Source organism: Cinclus cinclus, chromosome 3, assembly GCF_963662255.1.
Source record: "Cinclus cinclus chromosome 3, bCinCin1.1, whole genome shotgun sequence".
In the NCBI taxonomy this organism is placed as follows: Eukaryota; Metazoa; Chordata; class Aves; order Passeriformes; family Cinclidae; genus Cinclus; species Cinclus cinclus.
Window position 1 is genome coordinate 58,764,340 of NC_085048.1, and position 19,278 is coordinate 58,783,617.

The 19,278-nt window shown below is 39.8% G+C and overlaps 1 protein-coding gene across 1 annotated transcript in view; it reads left to right on the plus strand.

Moving 5' to 3' along the window:
* The window catches only part of TIAM2 (TIAM Rac1 associated GEF 2), a 135,949-nt gene that overhangs the window by 54,914 nt on the left and 61,757 nt on the right, over nucleotides 1-19,278 (plus strand). Inside the window, exons 5-9 of the mRNA XM_062490049.1 lie at nucleotides 1,838-2,273; nucleotides 6,152-6,324; nucleotides 7,341-7,565; nucleotides 17,016-17,201; nucleotides 18,150-18,296. Coding sequence (XP_062346033.1) covers nucleotides 1,838-2,273; nucleotides 6,152-6,324; nucleotides 7,341-7,565; nucleotides 17,016-17,201; nucleotides 18,150-18,296 — 1,167 coding nt within the window. The remainder of the gene's footprint in view (nucleotides 1-1,837; nucleotides 2,274-6,151; nucleotides 6,325-7,340; nucleotides 7,566-17,015; nucleotides 17,202-18,149; nucleotides 18,297-19,278) is intronic.

Sequence of the window (19,278 nt, forward strand, 5' to 3'; positions counted from 1 at the left end):
TGACATGCAGATTGCCAGCACAGTTGTATGACCCATGTTCTACAGTCACTTTGTGGCATAAAGGCATTACATGAAGGGTTATATCCTGGTTACATCCACCCCATGTGTCGATCTTCCTCCTTTTCCATGTAAAAACCAGCTAAACTGTTGATGTTTAGGGAGTTACTCTTGGACAATACTGATTAACACTCTGCAACAAGATCTGAGGAAGGTGCTCCTTTAGCAGGAGACTTGGATCACCAGACAGTGATCTGAAAAGCCAGACTTGAAGTTCAATGTACTGTAAGGGAACATGGGTTTCAGTTCAAGCTGGCTTTTGTGGATCTATGGGCAGCAGTGTCCTGCTGCTGGTTTGTCTTGCATTGCCTGGGAGAGTGTACAATCGCTGTCTTGGCCACGCACCAGAGGTCCTGATGCTATCAAATGCAGCACAGCTTTTCCATTGCAGTTTTGAAGAGCATTAAGTGAGAAGCAAAGAAACAAGTAGTTGTTTTCAAAGCTTTTGGGGAGAACAGCTCACAGGAGACCAATGTTTATTTACTTTGTTCTTAGTACAGTAGTCTGTAAGAAAATAAATGCTTTTAGAGAGGCAGACTAAACTTGAAAGTATAATGGCTTTATTATTACTGAGGGTAATAGCTTCACTTCTCAAATAGTTTATTGCAATCTCTTCTTTTTTTCTTCCCTTACACTTTTACTGCAAAAGGAACATGTCTTCTGTGTTTTATGTTCTTAAATCTTGGTTGCATTTAAATAGCGTTGGCAACGCTTGAGTTCAGAAGACAATAAATGGCTTCGTAGGATGGATGGTGTGGTTCTCAACAGTGAAGTTAGTCCAAGAAGCTCTGTTTTGGGTAGTAGGAAAATCCCTGTCCATCCCTGGAGCCTGGGAGAGTTGGGACCAGACAGCATGTTACTTGGAAAGGCTTAAGAGAGAAAAGGTCCAATCTGCGAAAAAAGTACAAACATGTTGACAAGCAGTGGCAAGAAATGGGTCTACTTTAGCATCCATATCAAAGGCAAAGTTGAAGTCATACCATCAGGCTTGATTATTTCAAATAAAATTGGCCAGCGCTCTCAGTCCAAGGGATGAAGTTGCACAGTGCAATTAGGAGAAAGGCCTGTCAGTGCTTGATAGGATGATCAAAGTCTCAGGGTGTTCCCAGCAACTCAGAAAATGCACAGCTCTGCAGTCTGGAGACTGAACTTTAGCCAGTCAGCAAGCATGTCTTTCTTTTTTTAAATCACATATTGTTTTAGATTAAATTTTAGTCAACTGATCAATTCTAACAAGCTTAAAATATTCTCAACTTTTGACCTTTTTTTTTGTTGGTTAAGCACTCTGTGTATGGCAAATATAAAGTGGAGGTAAAAATCAGCCTTATTGTGCTGAAGCTAAATCTATCCACCTTGCACCAATATGAGAGCACCAAAGTGTGGAAAAACCCTATAATAATAATAAAAGCCCGTTGTGACACTGTTCCCGCTTGTACTCAGATGCAAGCCATGGTGCCTGCATTTCAGATGGAGGATATAGTTGTCTCCTGGAATACCTCAGGTTTCAGACAGTAGTTTCTAGTGAAATTTGAGGTTATTCTAAAGTGCAGGAATTACCAAAGTGCTCAGATTAGTGGATAGGGTTTAATGGGGTTCTGCTGAAACAACTGAATGGTAGCGCTGGTGGTGTCAGTGGCTGAGGCAAAGGCTATGATATAATGGTGAAAAGATGAAGGAACTGGAAGTGGCTAAACATGAAACAAATTTAATTGACAAACGAGTTGTATCTTTTGAGCGTGGCTCTGGTGACTGATCACAGATAAATTCCTTTTATGCACAGGAGCCAAAGTGTAAAGATGGGAGTGAATACTTTGACAGCAGAATGGACAACTTCACTACGGACACACTGGCACCATCACAGCTCTCCACTTTCCTGTGGTCTCCTGGCTCCAGCCATGCCCTGTCCCAGAGAAGTGAGTCCACCAACGCTGTCAGCAGTGATGCCTTGAGGCAGAACATTTACGAGAACTTCATGCGAGAGCTGGAGATGAGCAGGATGAACTTGGAGAATACAGAGACCTCATCAGAAACAGAGGACTCCAGTGGCGAGTCCCTTAGCTCCTTGGAGCAGCTGGATTTGTTGTATGAGAAAGAGCAAGGAGTGGTGCGCAAGGCAGGGTGGCTGTTCTTCAAACCCTTGGTGACCCTGCAGAAGGAGAAGAAGCTGGAGCTGGTCCCACGACGGAAGTGGAAGCAGTACTGGGTCACACTCAAAGGTAAAACCACCGCGTTGATCCTTCACCTTGGCAGCAGCACTTCTTTTTGTTGTGTCTCAGCAGCATTTCATGTATGCTGGCTTCTGTTAGCAGGTTTAGGGGGATCAGAAAATCACACCTAACTTTACAAGGTCTACCCACCACCTAAAGGGGAGCATGTGCCTAAGCAGCCCGCTGAACTGAGGTGCTGCTCAATGTCTTTGGGATTGTGTATGCAGCCTTGTGTTTCATGCCATACTGGGAACCGTTTTGTCTGACTTTCTAGTTTGTGTGTTCACATCAGATTGGGGACTTCAAAGATGCTTTCAGATGTTTGGAGGTCAAAGACCAAATTGAACGAAAATTTAAGGGTCAGGAGAAGTCTCTGGTGCCTAATTCCTTGTCACAGACACACAGTTCCCTAGGCTCTGCTGTGAAATTTACTGAAAGATGGGGTAGTTTATTGTAAAGATGTTTAGTTCATTTCTAGCATTTTAGAGAATGCAGTATAATGAGGAGGTCAACTCCCAGTGCCAGAGCATTTACATGGACAAGTGTGTGTGGTTCAGAGCAGAGGACACCGAAGCAGCAGAAGGGAAAATCCTATGGTGCTCAAGGCATCCATTCCAGGAATTTAATTGTCCCTCCTTTCCCTGGGTGGTCTTTCACCTTCTCTGCTCCCAACCCCTTCTGGCTTCTGGCATGCCAAACTTCCCATCTCCTGCTCCTGTTGTGAAAACAGCCCCGTGGGAGGGGAATCCACTCAAGGGAGCTGCTGCAGGTGTGATTGTTGTGCTCCATTTATGGCTCAGAGGGTGTTGTGGGAAGTGTACAGGTGTCAGGAAGTGTGAGAAGCAAAAAAATATCTATTGTGGGGAAGAAGGGAAATTTAATGGGTGAGTTAATAGACCTTTTTTAAATTTTGAATTGCATCCAAAGGATTTGCCTTTCAGTAAATATAATACTAAATTAATGAGTAAGGAAATGATCTAGCTTGATAATTTCCTATCATATCTGGGACTAGAGGAGAGAAAATAACAGCTTTCCCACAGGTTGCCCTTTTTAAAATTGTGCATGGGTGTAGACCTGAAGAAAAATGAACAGCAAACAGCAAGTGCTGGTAATGTTGTGCTTGCTAGTGCTGATTAGAAAGGAGCAAACTTGCTAGAATGAGGCAATTCTGCCCAATAATTCAGAGACTTATTATGAAGGGATCAAAATGTAGGCAGGCTTAACAGTTTAAATCACTTGCCCTGATCATCAGATAGCATGATTCATGCTTACAAGCAGTGTATACAAAGGGAAAAGCAGTACCTGAATTCCACCCTCTTATTGTGTGTGTTTGTGTTATGGAGTATGAATATGGTTTGATCTGCCTCTTCTAAAATTCACTTTCTAAACAATTCTGTCAAAACTCAAAAACTGAAATATGTTATATACTAGTAGTTTGTGCATTTCTGGGATAATGAAGCTCTGGCAAGCAATTTAGGTGCTTCATGTTCATTTTTTTGCTATAAAATTACCTCATTGGTGATTTTGAACAAATTGCATCCTGTCTTACTACCTGAATTTCTGCAGCTAAAGAAAAAGGAACACTAAAATCCTTGGTAAAAAGTTTTATTAACTTCTAACATTATATGTGTTAGATACAATGCTTTTTACTTCAGTGGTTGATATGGCTGCATTCATGGTACAGAGTCTCTTCCACTTTGTTAGCTGTTTTAAATATACATTCCTCATTTCCTTGATCACTTACCTTTGTTGTCCTGGGGAGACTTCTGATTCCAAAATAAACTTGCCTGTCTGGATATCAAGGCATACTTCTGTTTTCATAATATACTATATCAAGACCAAGGTGCTTGCTTTGGTTCTCTTTATACAAGTTTTTGAATAAATCTGTATTTAATTTGTTCTTGAAAGTTAAGTAGCCAAGTTATTTTTAAGTATCACATAAAATAGCCACATATGTAAAAGGAGGAACAACATGTTTATTTGCACTATGTTGAGATGTGTTTAATTATAAATATGCAGAAGGCTTATAACCATCTGGCTACCTGCCAGATTTAAAAAGTATACATGTCCTGAGGCCTCTCCTCCACTTTCAGGGCCACCAAGACCCTAGCCTGCATAGTAACCATGTACCAAGAAGAACTCTCTTTTCCATCTATCCTGTCCAATTAGTTTCCTTTAACAAGGGAAATTGCTTTCCTGTTGTTCTCCCCCTTCAGCTCAAGTTTTAATTAAAATACGTGGACAATAATCATTCCCAGTGGGTCTGACAGGGCTTATGAAACTAGCTGCTTCCAGGAATCACTGGACTTGATACAAAGATATCTGGGATGTCATACACCCAAGCATATATGCATGCCCTTCAAAATTTTTTATTTGTCTACATAAAAACTCTCAGGATAAAATACTACTTATCTTCAGTTAGAGAAAATAGGAGAAACATGGGAATATGGAAATATTTTTAAATAAATCTTAAAACTTCTGCGCTTTCCTAAAATGCAGAAGTGGAAGTGGTTGTATGTTACTGCTGCTGAATACAAGAAACTACTTGTTTTTGTTGGTTTAATGTGCCCTGTTATTTTCAATTGACACTTCTGATATGCAGAGTGTTACAAACCATGTCCTTTTTTTTCCATCTGCAGAGATCTCCAAATGTTTCTGTGGCATAAGGAAGATAAAGCCAGGGCTGCCCAAGGGAAAAAATAGGACCAACTCTCTAGGATATTTTCTTACCCAAAATATTTTGCCACTGTTTATGTCACTTTGGACACAGGAAAAGGTGCACTTATGTAGTATAAAGGTATTTCTGTGTGTTAGGTTCCTTACGCTAAAAACTTGACAGTCAATGAATGATTTGATCAGAAATCTCTGATACGGGTTTCCCTTTGTATTTTAGAAGTGCAGTTCAGTCCATGACCCCTTATACAGACAAATCAGTGTCTAACATGAGGCAGGAAGGAAAGACTGTCAGGAATGGAGGGGACAGGCCCTTCTTGAGCCAGCTTCACTGCCAAAGGCAACATGGCACTGTAGTCATACTGCTGTGGGCTAGGATCAAGTGTCCTCTGCTGGAATCAAGTCTCCTCCACTCTCCTCCAGAAGTAATTCCACTTCTTATACTTGAGATTGTCATCATCAAGGATGAGGTTTGCTTTCTGGATGCAAGCTTCATACCTTAGATGTTACACTATTTACAAGACTGAACATGCTCAAACTCAGCCCCTTTAAACTGTTTTAAATTACTCAGAATTGTCTGAGTCTCCAATTTTCAGCTATATTCAAGGAAATCTGGTTTAAATTTGAGAAGTTTATTCACTAAGCATGTTGTATGAAGACAAAAGATTCTGCAAGTCTTTTCAACAAATATGAAGATTTCTCAAGAGGCTGTTATGAGAGAGTTGGTTCAATTTAATAAAGAAACACAAAAGCTGATTTAACTAAGCAGCAGTTAATCTCTTTTACATGCCTTAGCATTTTAATTGGCAGAGTTTATTGATAGAGTATTGTGGGTCAGAAGGGACCTTTAGTCCAGCTCCCCTGCCATTGGCAGGGACATCTTTCACTACAGCAGACTGCTCAAACCCCATCCTACCCTAATCCTTGGATGCTTCCATATTGAGGTGTCCTGATTTATTTATTAAGTTCATAGGTGTTTGTTTTGTCCCTACTAGATGTCTGTTTTAACTTTTCATTGGCAAATTCATCATTAACTTTGCCTGGTTTTCTGTGTAGATCTTCCTTTTTCATGTTTCAGAAGAGGAGCGAGACTGATGTTCCTGGTCTCTGAAGGGCATCTTAATTCACCAAAACATGACATATTGTTGGGAGATCCGTAATTTACTTTCTCTTCTTGTTTTTTTTTTTTTTTTTGTCCCTCTGAACTGCAAAAGGTTGTACTCTTCTGTTTTATGAGACCTACGGAAGGAACTCAATGGAGCAGAGCAGTTTGCCTCGATATGCCCTGTTTGCAGAAGACAGTATAGTTCAGTCTGTTCCAGAACATCCCAAGAAAGAAAATGTGTTCTGTCTCAGCAATTCTTTTGGAGATGTCTACCTATTTCAGGTAACAGGATGCATGCATAACTTGGTGGTTGTTTCCATTTTAGGATGTGTTTGTGAGTTTACACATGTATCTACACAATTGTATGTACACATGGACACACACGTCATATTTGTGCCTTTGACTAAAAAATAATAGCACGACTGCACTCTTGCATAACGCTATTATAATATAAAGTGTATGATATGACTTCAGGTATTACACCAGTTGGCTCAGTCAGTTGTGGTTCAGAAACAAAATGAATAAGAATCACAAATCTGCAAGAAGCTCTGGGTACCTGGTTGATCGCAAACTTCTGAAAAATCAACTTTTTATCAATTTTTTTCACTTATTAGCATTCCACCCTTACAGAATGATGTGCTCAACCCTGAATCTGCTGGCCACAGAGAGTTTGCTTGAGCAAGATACTGAAGAAAGAGAGCTAAAAATAATCAAAATACCTTGGCTGCTCAAGTGCACCACTGGAAATGTTAATAAAGAACAGTATTATGTGGAACTGCCTGCATAGAAATGTGTTGATTAATAGGCACACTTGTACATATCTCCAGTGATACTTTGTGCAGACTGCATTCTCTTTATCTTGATGTTGCCTTTCCATTAACTTGGCACATTTTAAGTAAGCAAATACCACTCTTCAGAATCTCACATGTATAATATTCTCTGCTGTTGCAGCAGTGAAGGTTTGTCTTTGATATCTGGTAGGATTTACCTTAATTATCTTGAGAGATGAAAGATGCAAGTCACATCTTTCCCACAGCTTATGTGGCTTTGTGCTTCCGGGGCTTTTAGACCTTGCAGGTCTAAGAAGCAGAAGCTGAATGTTGGAGACAAGATGGAGTGCAGGGAAATCTCACACTTCCTTTTATTACTCAGTTCTAAAGAAAACCTTAATTCCCTTGGTTAAGGTAAAGTGCCTAAGACAACAGTGAACCATCAAGCACTTCATGCCTAGAGCTGTTGATTTTATTTTTTTTTCCTCTTATCTGTTCATAACATTGCACCATTGATTGGTTTCACAGGCAACAAGTCAGACAGATCTGGAAAACTGGGTTACTGCCATACATTCAGCCTGTGCTTCCCTCTTTGCAAAGAAGCTTGGAAAAGAGGACACTGTCAGGCTGCTGAAAAATCAGACCAAGAGTCTCTTCCAGAAGATTGACATGGATGGCAAAATGAAAAAAATGGCAGAACTGCAGCTCTCAATTGTTAGCGATCCCAAAAACAGAAAGGCCATAGAAAATCAGGTACTGTAAACTGTTTTTTAATGAAAGCGTGTTTATCATTACTTCTTGCTTTGGTCTCTCTTTGTGCTTTCTAGGCCTGAGAGTAATTGTCTTGGAATAGCTGGCACAGTGGTTGCAATTATTGCTGGGTTTCTACAGCAATCCAGAGCAGTGCAGGAGGCAGGCTCCTCAAAGCTGCGCATCAGACTGTTCTGTTTTATGAGCACAAAGGTATTTCTTGTCTCTTCTGTGAAAATGTAATTAATTTTCACTGTTTTATGTTAATAATATCTAGCTGTTATATTGCATACCACAGAATATACAGTATGTTCTGTGAATAATTTATTATTGTATTGCAGAAGAGATTGAAGAGTACGTACATGGCAGCATTGTTTCTCACCTTAACACAGCACACGAAGAATGCTTAGTCTTTTCTCCAACTTTATTTGTGTAGTGGCAGACAAAACCATGTGCTTCCAGTTGAAATTTAGCCATGACCAATGATCACCTGATTGTCTGTGTGGTGGTGAACAAACATGGAGCTCTCAGGTCTAGCATGTGAGCCAGGATCACTCCAGGGGGTACCTTGTGGAAATGCATCTTGCAGTGTTGAGATCTTGTCCACGCCCCCAGTTTTGCAGATAGTAATAGGCAAAAGATGCTTTAATTATTCAGACATACTTAGTGTTTAGCCAATGGCCTCACTACCCATGGCTTCTTGTGCATTAAGCTTGTCTAGTAGTTTAGCCTAAATAAGTCTGTGGACTGCTATATCTAGTTTTATTAGGCCATTTCCAGAAGACTTCTGATAATTTGAACTGCTTGACTGGTCTTTGAGAGCCCATCCCTAGCTGCCTTTCCAGTCAGAGTAAGTATTCCTCTGTCAGTACTTCATGCTGCATATTATGGCCCCTTTAGTACCAATTGAAGTTTATTTCCTTTGAATCAATGCAGCATAATTATTTTTCTTTGGTTAGCAAAACACTTGTAGTTTCAGGGATTTGATGCTTATAATATTTAAAATTCTTACTCTACTGGCTTGGACTTGATGGCAAGCAGACTGACTGGTACTGGCTTCACTGCCAAGCTCTTGTGGCACACTTGACTCTGAAGCTGTATGAGCAGAGTTCAAATAACATGCAGGTTTGTGTATGCGGTGCAGATGTTTGTAAACCCTTTGAGCACTCAGATGTTCATAATTTATTTCCAGGTCACTTTATTTCATGGTCCAGAGCTAACTGAGGTGAATGGAGGAGGAAAAATGTTAAGCATCCTTTTATTGCAGTAGGCTTTGAGACCTAAAAGAAGATACAGATTTCTATACATGTCTAGTGCTTGTAACGTGTGATGCACTGATAAAAAATCCTGATGTATATTAACTTAATTTATCCCTCCTCATCAGATATTCCTGTTAGTAGTTCACTTGGAGTCAGCTGAAGAGTATTAATGATCTATCTTAATATTTGCTAATTAGATTTCCTGTCCTTGAAGAGCTGTCATTGTTTGCCAGCTCTGGAAGGAGTTGGCTTCATTCCATAGAACTGAAATCCATCTCTAGAGCTGCAGAAGATTTATTCCTGTTAATCTTCTGTCTATGTGTGTCTCAGGACATTGAATAGGGGCAGATCATTGGCACAAAGAATGAAATGGATCATTGCAAACATCTATTAGTTGGCAAAGAATAAATTTATAGCAAGAATTTTCTCCATTCTTGATCCCTTTGATCTCTTTAAAATCTCTCCTAACAATTGCCTAGGGTTTGCCTGCAAAGTCACTTCAGTCTAAAGTCGATAGATAACTCAGCTGTCTAATCTTCTGATTTGTCTCAGATTGGCTTTTGCAAAGAATAAAGAAAATCTTGATGTAATTAGTAACTGAGAATTCCTAGTAGACTTAGTAAGCTAATGATTTTGAGAAAACATTATTCCTTAGGGAATACTTTGCATATATGTAGCTGTAGCTGTTTAGTAACTGTGGTTGTTTAGTTGTCTTCTGCCTATTTTGAGAAACAAGAGAATAAAATTTCTGGTTTTGGTTTTGTGTAAATCTTTTGGTGTTTCAGTCATGTGACAGATATTATTCCTCCATGCTGAAGTACATAGTATTGTCAGTACTGTATTTCTTAAGCATGCCATACATCCTGTGCTGGAAATCTTCACTGGTGATTTATTTTGGGAAGCCCACAGAAACAGTGTGATTGACTTCAGAAGGACTGTGGTGGACTTTTATGTAGAAAGAACTTATTTTCACTGGAATTATCTTGGAAACTGTGATTTCTATAGCCTTTTTCCTTTTATGTCCTCTTCCCCAGAAAAGCAACTACCAAATGGCAGCTTGCTCTTTTCTTTCACTTCTTGAAACCATTATCTTAAAACCAATACTTCTCTGCTGAAGACTTAATAATTCTCAGGACTTTAAAAGCAAGCAAAACCTTTTTTTATTTCACATTACCACCACCTGAAAGGCAATTGTACTAAGCAAAATCTGCACTTCTAACGTTGCCATAGATATTTTTATATACTTGCACGCTGCTTTTTGGTGTCCAGTAAATGGACTAGAGAAGCTCATCTGATACTATCTGGTAAATTTTGTGAATTTGAAAGCAATCAATCAATAAAACCAGTGCTAAACAGAAGTGCAAACCAACAAACAACAAAAACAAACAAACAAGACAAAAAACCATTGTTTTTTTCTAGAGAAACAGTTGTTTTATAGGTCTGACACTATCAAACTGGTTGGGAAATGTTTTTGGTCCTGTGGCTTATATGAGGGATTCTCTCTGTCTGGGTTTACTGGCCCATTAATGATAATAATAATAATAATAATCATCATCATCATTATCATCATCATATTTGTGAGTGTTTAAGAGAACATTCACAAATAGCCCTTCACAAAGTCATTGGTAATGCTGGTCAATTTAAAAGAGATCAGTGAAGCATCTGCAAAATGGCAGTGTGGCTGGAAATCTCAAGTCTGCACATGCTACCTACAGCCACGTACGTCTTTATTGCTATGTGAAATTAATATGTTGTGTGTGATGGTGTTCTCCCAGCATGTAACTTCTCAGCTCAAATGAAGAGAATTAGGACAAAAGGTAGCAAGTTTGAAAATCTCTGGGTACCAAGATGAATTTGAAAGCCTTTTTTCAAAAAAAAAAAATTGTTTTCCTAGATATTTAACCTGTTAGAGAAACCACAGAGTTTGCTGTGAATACAGAGCACTGCTAGTGAAAGGGATTATTAGCATTTATTCAGAGCTCTTTTTACAAAATATTGCCCATTAAGTAAGAAGTGGAGCTGCCTCTGCCTGCAGAACTGGTTTTAATGCGGTGGAAAATCCATCTCACAAGAGAGGACACTGCAGCCCTGTGTGTAACTGTTTGTGTACTTGGTACATAAGTCTATCCTGATGTTTCAGTTTAGAACAATAGTATGAATAATAGTTTCTTGAAAGCATTATGGAGTTTTGTCTTCAAATTTTAATATATTGGAATAATCATATTTTCCAAACTATTCAGAGGTTTCTGACGTGATTCATATTTTCTCTGCATATAATGCTTAACTTTTCAAAGGGTTAGGAACATGTGTATTTACTTGCAGGCACTGAAATGGTGAAGCACTAGTGAGAAGAGCAGGCACATGCTTGGAGATACTTTTGTTTGTAAGTTTTCATATGTGTCATCCACCTAAAAGTAGTTCGTCTGTTTCCATAAAACAAACAAACGAACATAAACAACAAAAAACCAAAACAAACAAAGATCAGTAAGATGGTGGTCTGTTTATTCTGGGTAGTCATTAAATCCATTAGTACCTTTCTTCTTTCTTCCTTTTCCTGTAGTGGTCTTCAGCTTTTCACAAAGAGCATAACTGCATTTCTTTCTTGGTTTTTTTTTTTTTTTAAATTTACTTAACTCTTTCTCTTTTCTCTCACATTTGAAAAAAGATGATTGGAATACGTCTGGGAATTTATTCTTCAGCCTCCACAAAGTTCAAATTTCATCTCTTAACTTTCTATAAAGCATCTGATGTATTATTTTCTGACATTGAGATCCAAATTCTCAACAACACTCAAAGACAGTCTTTTCAGAGAAATGCTGACATGCTGACACATGCCATCATTGCTGCAGACAAACTCAACTGGAATCTCAATACATAGCTTTTCATTTTTCCATATCCTCTTAAACTAAAAAAAACCCAAAGCATTGTCAAATCTTGTTAGAACAGACCTTCAGTTTGTGTGGTCTCTGAACTGGCTAAAGCAGAGTTCTGCCTTCTGAGAGGTCAGTTCAATTTCTTTCCAGGTGTTACTCTTCAGTAAGGATGTTCCTTCCCTACATCATTAGCAAATTACTTCTCTTGAGTAGTAGTAGATGGGAGTGAAGTGAGTAGGCAGACAGAAAGTTAGGGAAGTTAATCTCCATTCTCTCTGCACTGTTTTTACTGTTTTACAGATGGGTGAATTTCCCTCTTTGTTTTGCAAACATTTAGCATAAAGTAATGGAAAATGAATGTGGAACTGCATAGCATTATCTCTTACAATGGAGCTGGTGGGGCAGCCTGTTCAGAAAGGGCTGGTGGTCTGAATTTTGGGAGGGCAGCTGGATAATAAAATTCAGTGGCTTCCTTACATCGCTAGCTGCAGACATATATGTGGTACCACCAATTTCCATCGGATTTTCAGCAAGATGTAAATTGAATACACGTGTCCACTTTTGTGCTATCAGTGGTACTGGGAATAAGATTAGCTCTGTCTGTTTTGGTTAAAAATTATGAAAATTCTTTTCTTCCAATGAAACCAAAAAGATGTCATTTATTGTAAAAAAACCTCCATTGTCTTGTTATTTCAGGAAGATTTCTTAACCTTTTTTAAGTCACCATGCAGAAGAAGAATAAAGTGTTGCTAATTGCGTATGAGTGTTGTTGTGCTCTATTACAATGCCTTCTTTATTTCTTTAAACTAAAAGTTATGATAGCGTCACAGTGGTGTTTTTTAAAATAATGAAATTTCTGGAAGAGTGATGTTTTTGCTTCTTTGAGTTCTCTTTAGGAAGTAATGACAATAAAAATCTGTTCCCTGTCCCCAGAAACCAAGTGACTCATTTTTCCAGATGGATACAATATGAATTGTGTCTGAGAACCAGGGAGTGGAATGCAAAGAGTTTGGTGTTGTTTGTAATGTGGTTGAAAAGCTGTACATATAAAACAGCAGCAGAAGTTTCTTCTCAATCCACAGAGTTCCCTACATCAGCCTGCAGAGACACTTTCCATCTGAAAAGAAGATATTGTGCAGGGAAAAACTGAGAATTTTTATTGCTGTAGATAGTGAGTTGTGTAAGCAAGGCCCTCATGCTTCTGCATGGTATAATAACTACTACTAAATACAATCAATTTTGAAGGCTTAAGTATTGAGAGAAGGACCTCCTTCCTGTGCATCTTTTCTTTTGTGCTCCTTTGAATAGGTGCTAAGTGAAAAGCTGGTGTTTTATTATCAGGTGAGCTGTCCGGGAAGTTTTTTCCATTCTTCCTCTAGGTCCTTGAGGTATTGTTACATTGAGTCGATATGGTGTCATTTCTGGCCCAACTTTACACCATTCACACACTAGTTTGGGTTTTAATATACTGAGCTCTTTTTACTTGGTACAGAATGCGGGTTTGCAAGTGAGACAGTTCTTCCTCAGCCCCCCAAAAGATTCTGTTTGCACTGTAGTGTACGAAGGACGAGGGGCCAGGGGCCATGCCTGGGCCACACTGCCTTCACTGGGACTATTGAAGCCTTTCTTTTCACAGTCTGCAAACACAAAACCTGTCCCAGCTGAGGTACTGGTTGGTGCCACTGCAAATGTTACCTGCAAAGGGAACTGAGGCTTGTAGGAACTATGGATCCTCAAATGCCATGCTGGAAATTACTAGTCTGCATATACTTGCCCCTTGTTTTCCCAAGCTCCCACTTTAAAGTTTAGCTATAGAAAATCTAGCAGGTTTATTGACCTGAGAAAGACCTGCTTTCAAACAACTTCCTTTAGCTCCTCTGGTTGCGTGATGTAAAATGTAATTAATTTGCAATTGTTTCTTAGTGTCTGAACAGATTTTTCACTGACCTGGAGGAGAATTGAATATTTATGTTCTGAAAATGATCATTACTGCTGAAATACTGCCAAAAGTACCATGCTGATGTTCCTTTGTGTGTTAACTCTTAGTAACTCATTCCTATACTAAGTCTTTGATGCAAAAGCTTACTCCTCATATAATTACTGTCATGTCCTTGCATGCATTACTGTCTTGTCCTTCTTTGCATGAGTTTTCCTGGTAGCCCAGGGTAAATAGTTCTCAAGGCTTCCCACATTTTACTCCTTTTTATCTCTCTACCATAGCTTCCTTTTCCACTGTACCTTACAAGATCCTGCTAGGTTCAATACATTTATTTGGGTGGCCTCCTCTTGCCTTTCTCCCAAGATCATTCATGCTGCCATTAAACTGAGAAATCTTTGCTTAACATTTGCCTGGACTGACAATGACATCCTCCCTCTCCTCTGGAGAAACCCTTCCATGCTTTCATGCTTCATGTGTGCTCACTTGTCTCAGCACGCCTCACTTTGGGCCATATTTCTTCTGTCTTTTCAGACTCACCTCATGCTGGTGTTAGCCTTTGTCACCCATTCCTGCTCCCACAAGAGCAGATGTCTGCTGCATCCACTTTTTCCTGTTTGCTTTTGAGCAGATTTCAAAAGGGCTGTTTTGTCTGTGCATGATGAAGTTAAGTCCTTGAGCCTTCTTTTGGGTAGTCCTCCCACGTGGGGCAGAGATTTGCCTCACACAATAGCAGAATAGGGATTGCAGCAGTGAGTCTGCAGGCTGTAAATTAACTTCATGGACCAGGTCATACTGTGCTTTGAAGTTGTTGCTTTTTTATTTGTGTGCTTCTCCCATTTAGTCTTCAAGAATATAAATCTCTAGCGAGAATTATCCCAGTTTAAATGCCTTAGACAAATAGCAGCTGGTACTGGTTCATGGTCTCCAATTGGTTCCAGACATCCCTGGTTTTGATAAGACTACAAGACAATCCCAGAAATTCCTTGCCTACAGCTTTTGCTAATGCCATTAAATGTAGCATTGTGATTACCAATGCTTTTGGAGCTGATTAGCCAGTATCCTGTGTGACTGATAAACACTGTAATTTAATTATTTCTTCAGAATGCCCCCATGTCGTACCCCACTGCCCCTTCTTAGATTATCTTTATTTTAAAATACCACTTAATGCAATGTTTATTGGGGATTTTGAAGAAGGCCTAAGAGACACAAGGATGCCTATGCTCAGCCTGTGTTCAATGAGAACAGGATGGTCCACTCCAGCAGTCCCCAGAACAAGGCTTGCTCTGTTCCTGAGCTATTAAAAGTTGACTTGGCTCTGTACCCGCAGAGGTGTCATCCCCAAGGGAAAGACACTACCTGAGCTTGTAGATTTTGGCTTTGTGAAAAGCTGACAACCATGTTTTCATTCTAGTTGGATGTTGACACAGAGAAAGAGCTCATCTCGCAATCTCCTATTGGAATCGTCCCATGCGTAAAGTACTGGCAAGCAGAAAAAAAACCCAAGGAAAAAAAAAGGTTATTCATTCTGGAGTGCAGAGGATGTGTGTTCCAAATGTCTGTGATGAGAGATTAGACAGGGCATCTTTGTTGCATGTATGTCACTGTCCATTTTCACTAGACTTCTGAGAATTGATCTGATGATAAGCTTTTGTAAATTCTCTCTTTTTCTTTTAACAGTCATTCTTTGAAAGATTTTTTAAGTTTACTGTAAATTACAGTTCTGCATTCATACCTGTACAAAATGGTATATTGTCCTCCATTTCTTCACCCTGCTCACCAAACAGCGTTTACTAAAGTGGCTGATGGCACAGTTTGTGAGCACATGTGTAAGGAAGCTGGACTGGGTAGGGTCTCTATCGATTGTAGCGTGAACCTTAGCATCATTTTTTTAACAGGGCCTATTTTGCCCTTTTTTTGTGTACTTCATTTTTGAAAGTAAAGTGACAAAATACTTGTTTAATTCCTGAAATATTTGGCAGCATTATAAGGAAACTGAACTGATTTTGCTTCTAAACGAGCCTAAGGGGCATAGTCCACCTGAGGTTTTTATATTTGTCAGCTTGTTTCCCAAGTCCCAGAGGTGCTTCTCCCAGCCTCAGCTAATCTCAGGGTGAGGTGGCAATGTCCTGTGCCCGTGGGGACAGGCAGGTGCGCCAGAACAAGGTATGAAGCCAATGCTCATTAGAGAAAACGTGACAAACTCTCTCCACAGCCCTTTCTCCCTACCTGTTGAACAGGCAGTGTGCAGTGATTGGAGCTAACCTTGGAAGATCAGTGTTGTCAGGGGATTTCATCAGTTGTCAGTACACGGTCTTGGTGTACCTTGACCTAATGGACATGCCTTTTCTGCCTTCTCATTTATCAGTGTGCTCGCTGCCTTTTTTATCTGTACTACCTATAGGTGTTACCATATGCTGTATATTAACTGTACAATCTGCAGAGTGGATTTTTGCTGCAACTGCCAGTATGTAAGTTGGGGAAATGAAGAGCAAAATTTGACTTTGGTGCAGTGTATAAGAATATGTGTTTAAGTAAGTGTATGTTTCAAATGAGTGTGAATATGTTTGTTTAAATGAGAGTGTATCTACACAAATAGTTAAAATCTGTCATCAAAACCTTAATTCAGAGCTTTCAGTCTAGCAAATATTTGAGTCTTCTCTTTCCTAATTTTGTATTGAAACTGGGTTATTACATCTTCATGTATCTGTGCTAGATATATTTTAACAACTGGGTATTTACATTCCTGCTTTTGGTAAAGTGGTTTGTATTGGGTCTATATAGCTGTTTTTTGCAGTTTGCTTGGGTGTAATCATGTATTACCCTCTCAGTCAGAGCAAGAACCACGAGTATGGTCTCCTGTTCACAGTTAAAGAACCATAGGATGATAGTAAAGAATGAAGAGAACCTACCACTGTAGCTACTTTGCTTTGCATGGTGTGTTAGAGTAGCTGTTTTCTACTTTGCTTTCAGTCAGCCAGCTACACAATGTAAGCTAAAAAAATCAAGACTAATTTCCAAAAAAGAAGGAGGTGGTGGGAGGGAAGAAAGAAAAAAAAAAAAAAAAAAAAGGCAAGCCTTTGTGAACCACAGGGTCGTGTTTTTATGTAACTGTTTTTGTGGCTATCAAACTACGCGAAGTTCATGGTATGTTCATCTTGTCAGTATGTGTTTAAGACCACCAGCTTTGTTTTATTTCAAGTCATCTTTTGGGTTGATGTAACACAATATGACTGAATATGTTTTGGCAGGGAATAACTAATCTAATCCATATACTACCAGATGAAAGCAATTTACTATGGGTTTGGGGAAGCGCTCGAATTTTCAGTGCAGCCCACAAAGACATTTTTCCCCCATTTAATTGTCCCTTTTTATATCCAAACAGATCCAGCAATGGGAACAGAACCTGGAAAAATTTAACATGGACCTTTTCCGAATGCGATGTTACCTATCCAGTTTGCAAGGTGGGGAGCTCCCAAACCCAAAAAGCCTTTTGGCTGCTGCCAGTCGTCCTTCAAAACTGGCACTGGGGAGGCTTGGCATTTTCTCTGTCTCATCTTTCCATGCACTGGTAAGTCTGAATGCACTTTCATGGTTGTGTTACACAAAAGCACCATGTGCTTACATGTGGTGTGGAATTGTCTAGGATAATACCTGGCTGCACCCACGTGCATTGCTTTGGCAGCCCTTCTCACCCTCTCTGCCTGCTCCTTGACTGCAAATACATTTTATTCTATGGGATATGGCCATGAGGGTATTTTTTTGCTCCAGAGGACTCCAGACTTGGAGTCCCTCCTAAAAATGGAGTATTCTTAGAATAGCTAAAGCTACAGACAATTCAAAATTAAGTGGCACTTTTTTTTAAGAACTGTGAGCTGTGTTTCTAAAGAAGAGCAAGTGAGATCCTCAGCTGCTGTAACCTGTTGTCACTCCGTTATCTTCAAGGGAAGTACAGAAGTAGCAGGTTCACCTCTGCTCTTTGACTTTGGCAAGGCTGCAAGGTTGATCTTGGCAGAGAGGGCTGGACTGCATTTGATGCATGTGAAGCCTGAAGAGTATCACTGAAGGATCTGTCAGGGAATGTTTTCCTCTCTGCCACTGTTTTTATCTGTGTGGTTTGTGCCATTCCTTGTTAATAACTCAATGCCATAGCGTTTATCTCCTGTGTTATTGGCAATTTGGAGAGTCCGTCTTCCTCTAGCAATTTCATATCTGAATGATAGGTTATCATTTTTCTTCAGAGCCTTTTCATTAGCTTTTGTTTTACAGAGAAATATTTTCTCAGATTCTCCTTTCTATGTGCGTCTAATTTTGCCCCGTGACATAAAAAAAGTCCAGAGGCTCTGAAATACTGAAACAAGCATCACTGCTGAATATTTAACACACTGTCTGTGCCCTTTGGCATGTTGCATTGAGATGAACCGAAGTAACCGCCACTTGATGCCTCAGGTTGAAATAATTGTCAATATGTTTCTGTTATGAAAGTGATACAGGAGGGTCTGTCTCTGTATTTAAATAGATCTGCTCCAGGGATGAAGCTGCTCTCAGGAAACGTACCCTGTCTCTGTCACAAAGGGTTCGAAGTAAGAAGGGTTTATTTTCTTCTCTAAAAGGACTGGACACGTTGGCAAGAAAAGGAAAAGAAAAGCGACCTTCCATAACTCAGGTAGATTTTACTTGCTGGGGATAGCATAGAATGGATTGTTTCTCCTGGGGTTCAGTCCTGCAAGGTGCTGTTGGGGCACAGGGTAGAAGACATTTGTCCATCGAACCTGCACCCAAGGTTTCAGCAGGTGTGGCAAACTTGCAATGGGATCATCACCTGTGAAGAGTATATGTCTAATTTGGGGGTGGTTTTGTGATAAATAAGATTGGTGAATGACAGGTTTTGACCCAGTAGTTTAATTATTTCCAGCATAAGAACATCAGGTTGGAATTTATAACAAAGCTTCCCTTCTGGGACATTGCAAACTGTTTGGAAGTAGGGTTTCTTTTAAAGTAGGGTTTTTTTTAAGATAGCCTCTATGCACAGTCCTTAATACAGTGTGTACTTGTTTGTGACTGGGACTCTGGAGTCTTCGAGGGAAAAAGAGACTGTACAAAGACTGACGTTTTTGGCATGGCCTCTTAAAGTAGCACACACTGCCTGGAAGTACATTTTAGCCACTGCTAAAAGAGAAGACTGCTGTCATGCAGGGAGTCAGGTCTCAGTATAGACAGCTGACAAATAATGCCAGACCAGTTTAATGAAGACTTGGCACAGGTTTGGTGTGCAGGGTCAGGCTAGCTCTTGGGAGAGGGACTGTGCTGATCCATGCCACTACTGAAGGGCTGCATTGCAGGTGAAACCACAGCATCTTTTTCTCTTTCTGGAACTATTGGCCCATACTTACATTAAGTGCAAGTTCCACACATCAGGAGTCAGTGTTTTCTCAATAGAAGCTCAGTTATATGCAAAACAAAAGTTTGCTGCCTTTTCCCTCAAAAAAAGGTAAATAAGAGCAGAGACGCTTCTTGACAGTGAGGCAGAAGTTACAGAGGTGCACTCTCACTCAGAACTGCTGTTTTCACAAGCCTCTGCCATATATGCTATCTTGTTCCTACAGAGCAGTATTTTGTGCATTGTTCATTGGGTAACTTGGTTCCTG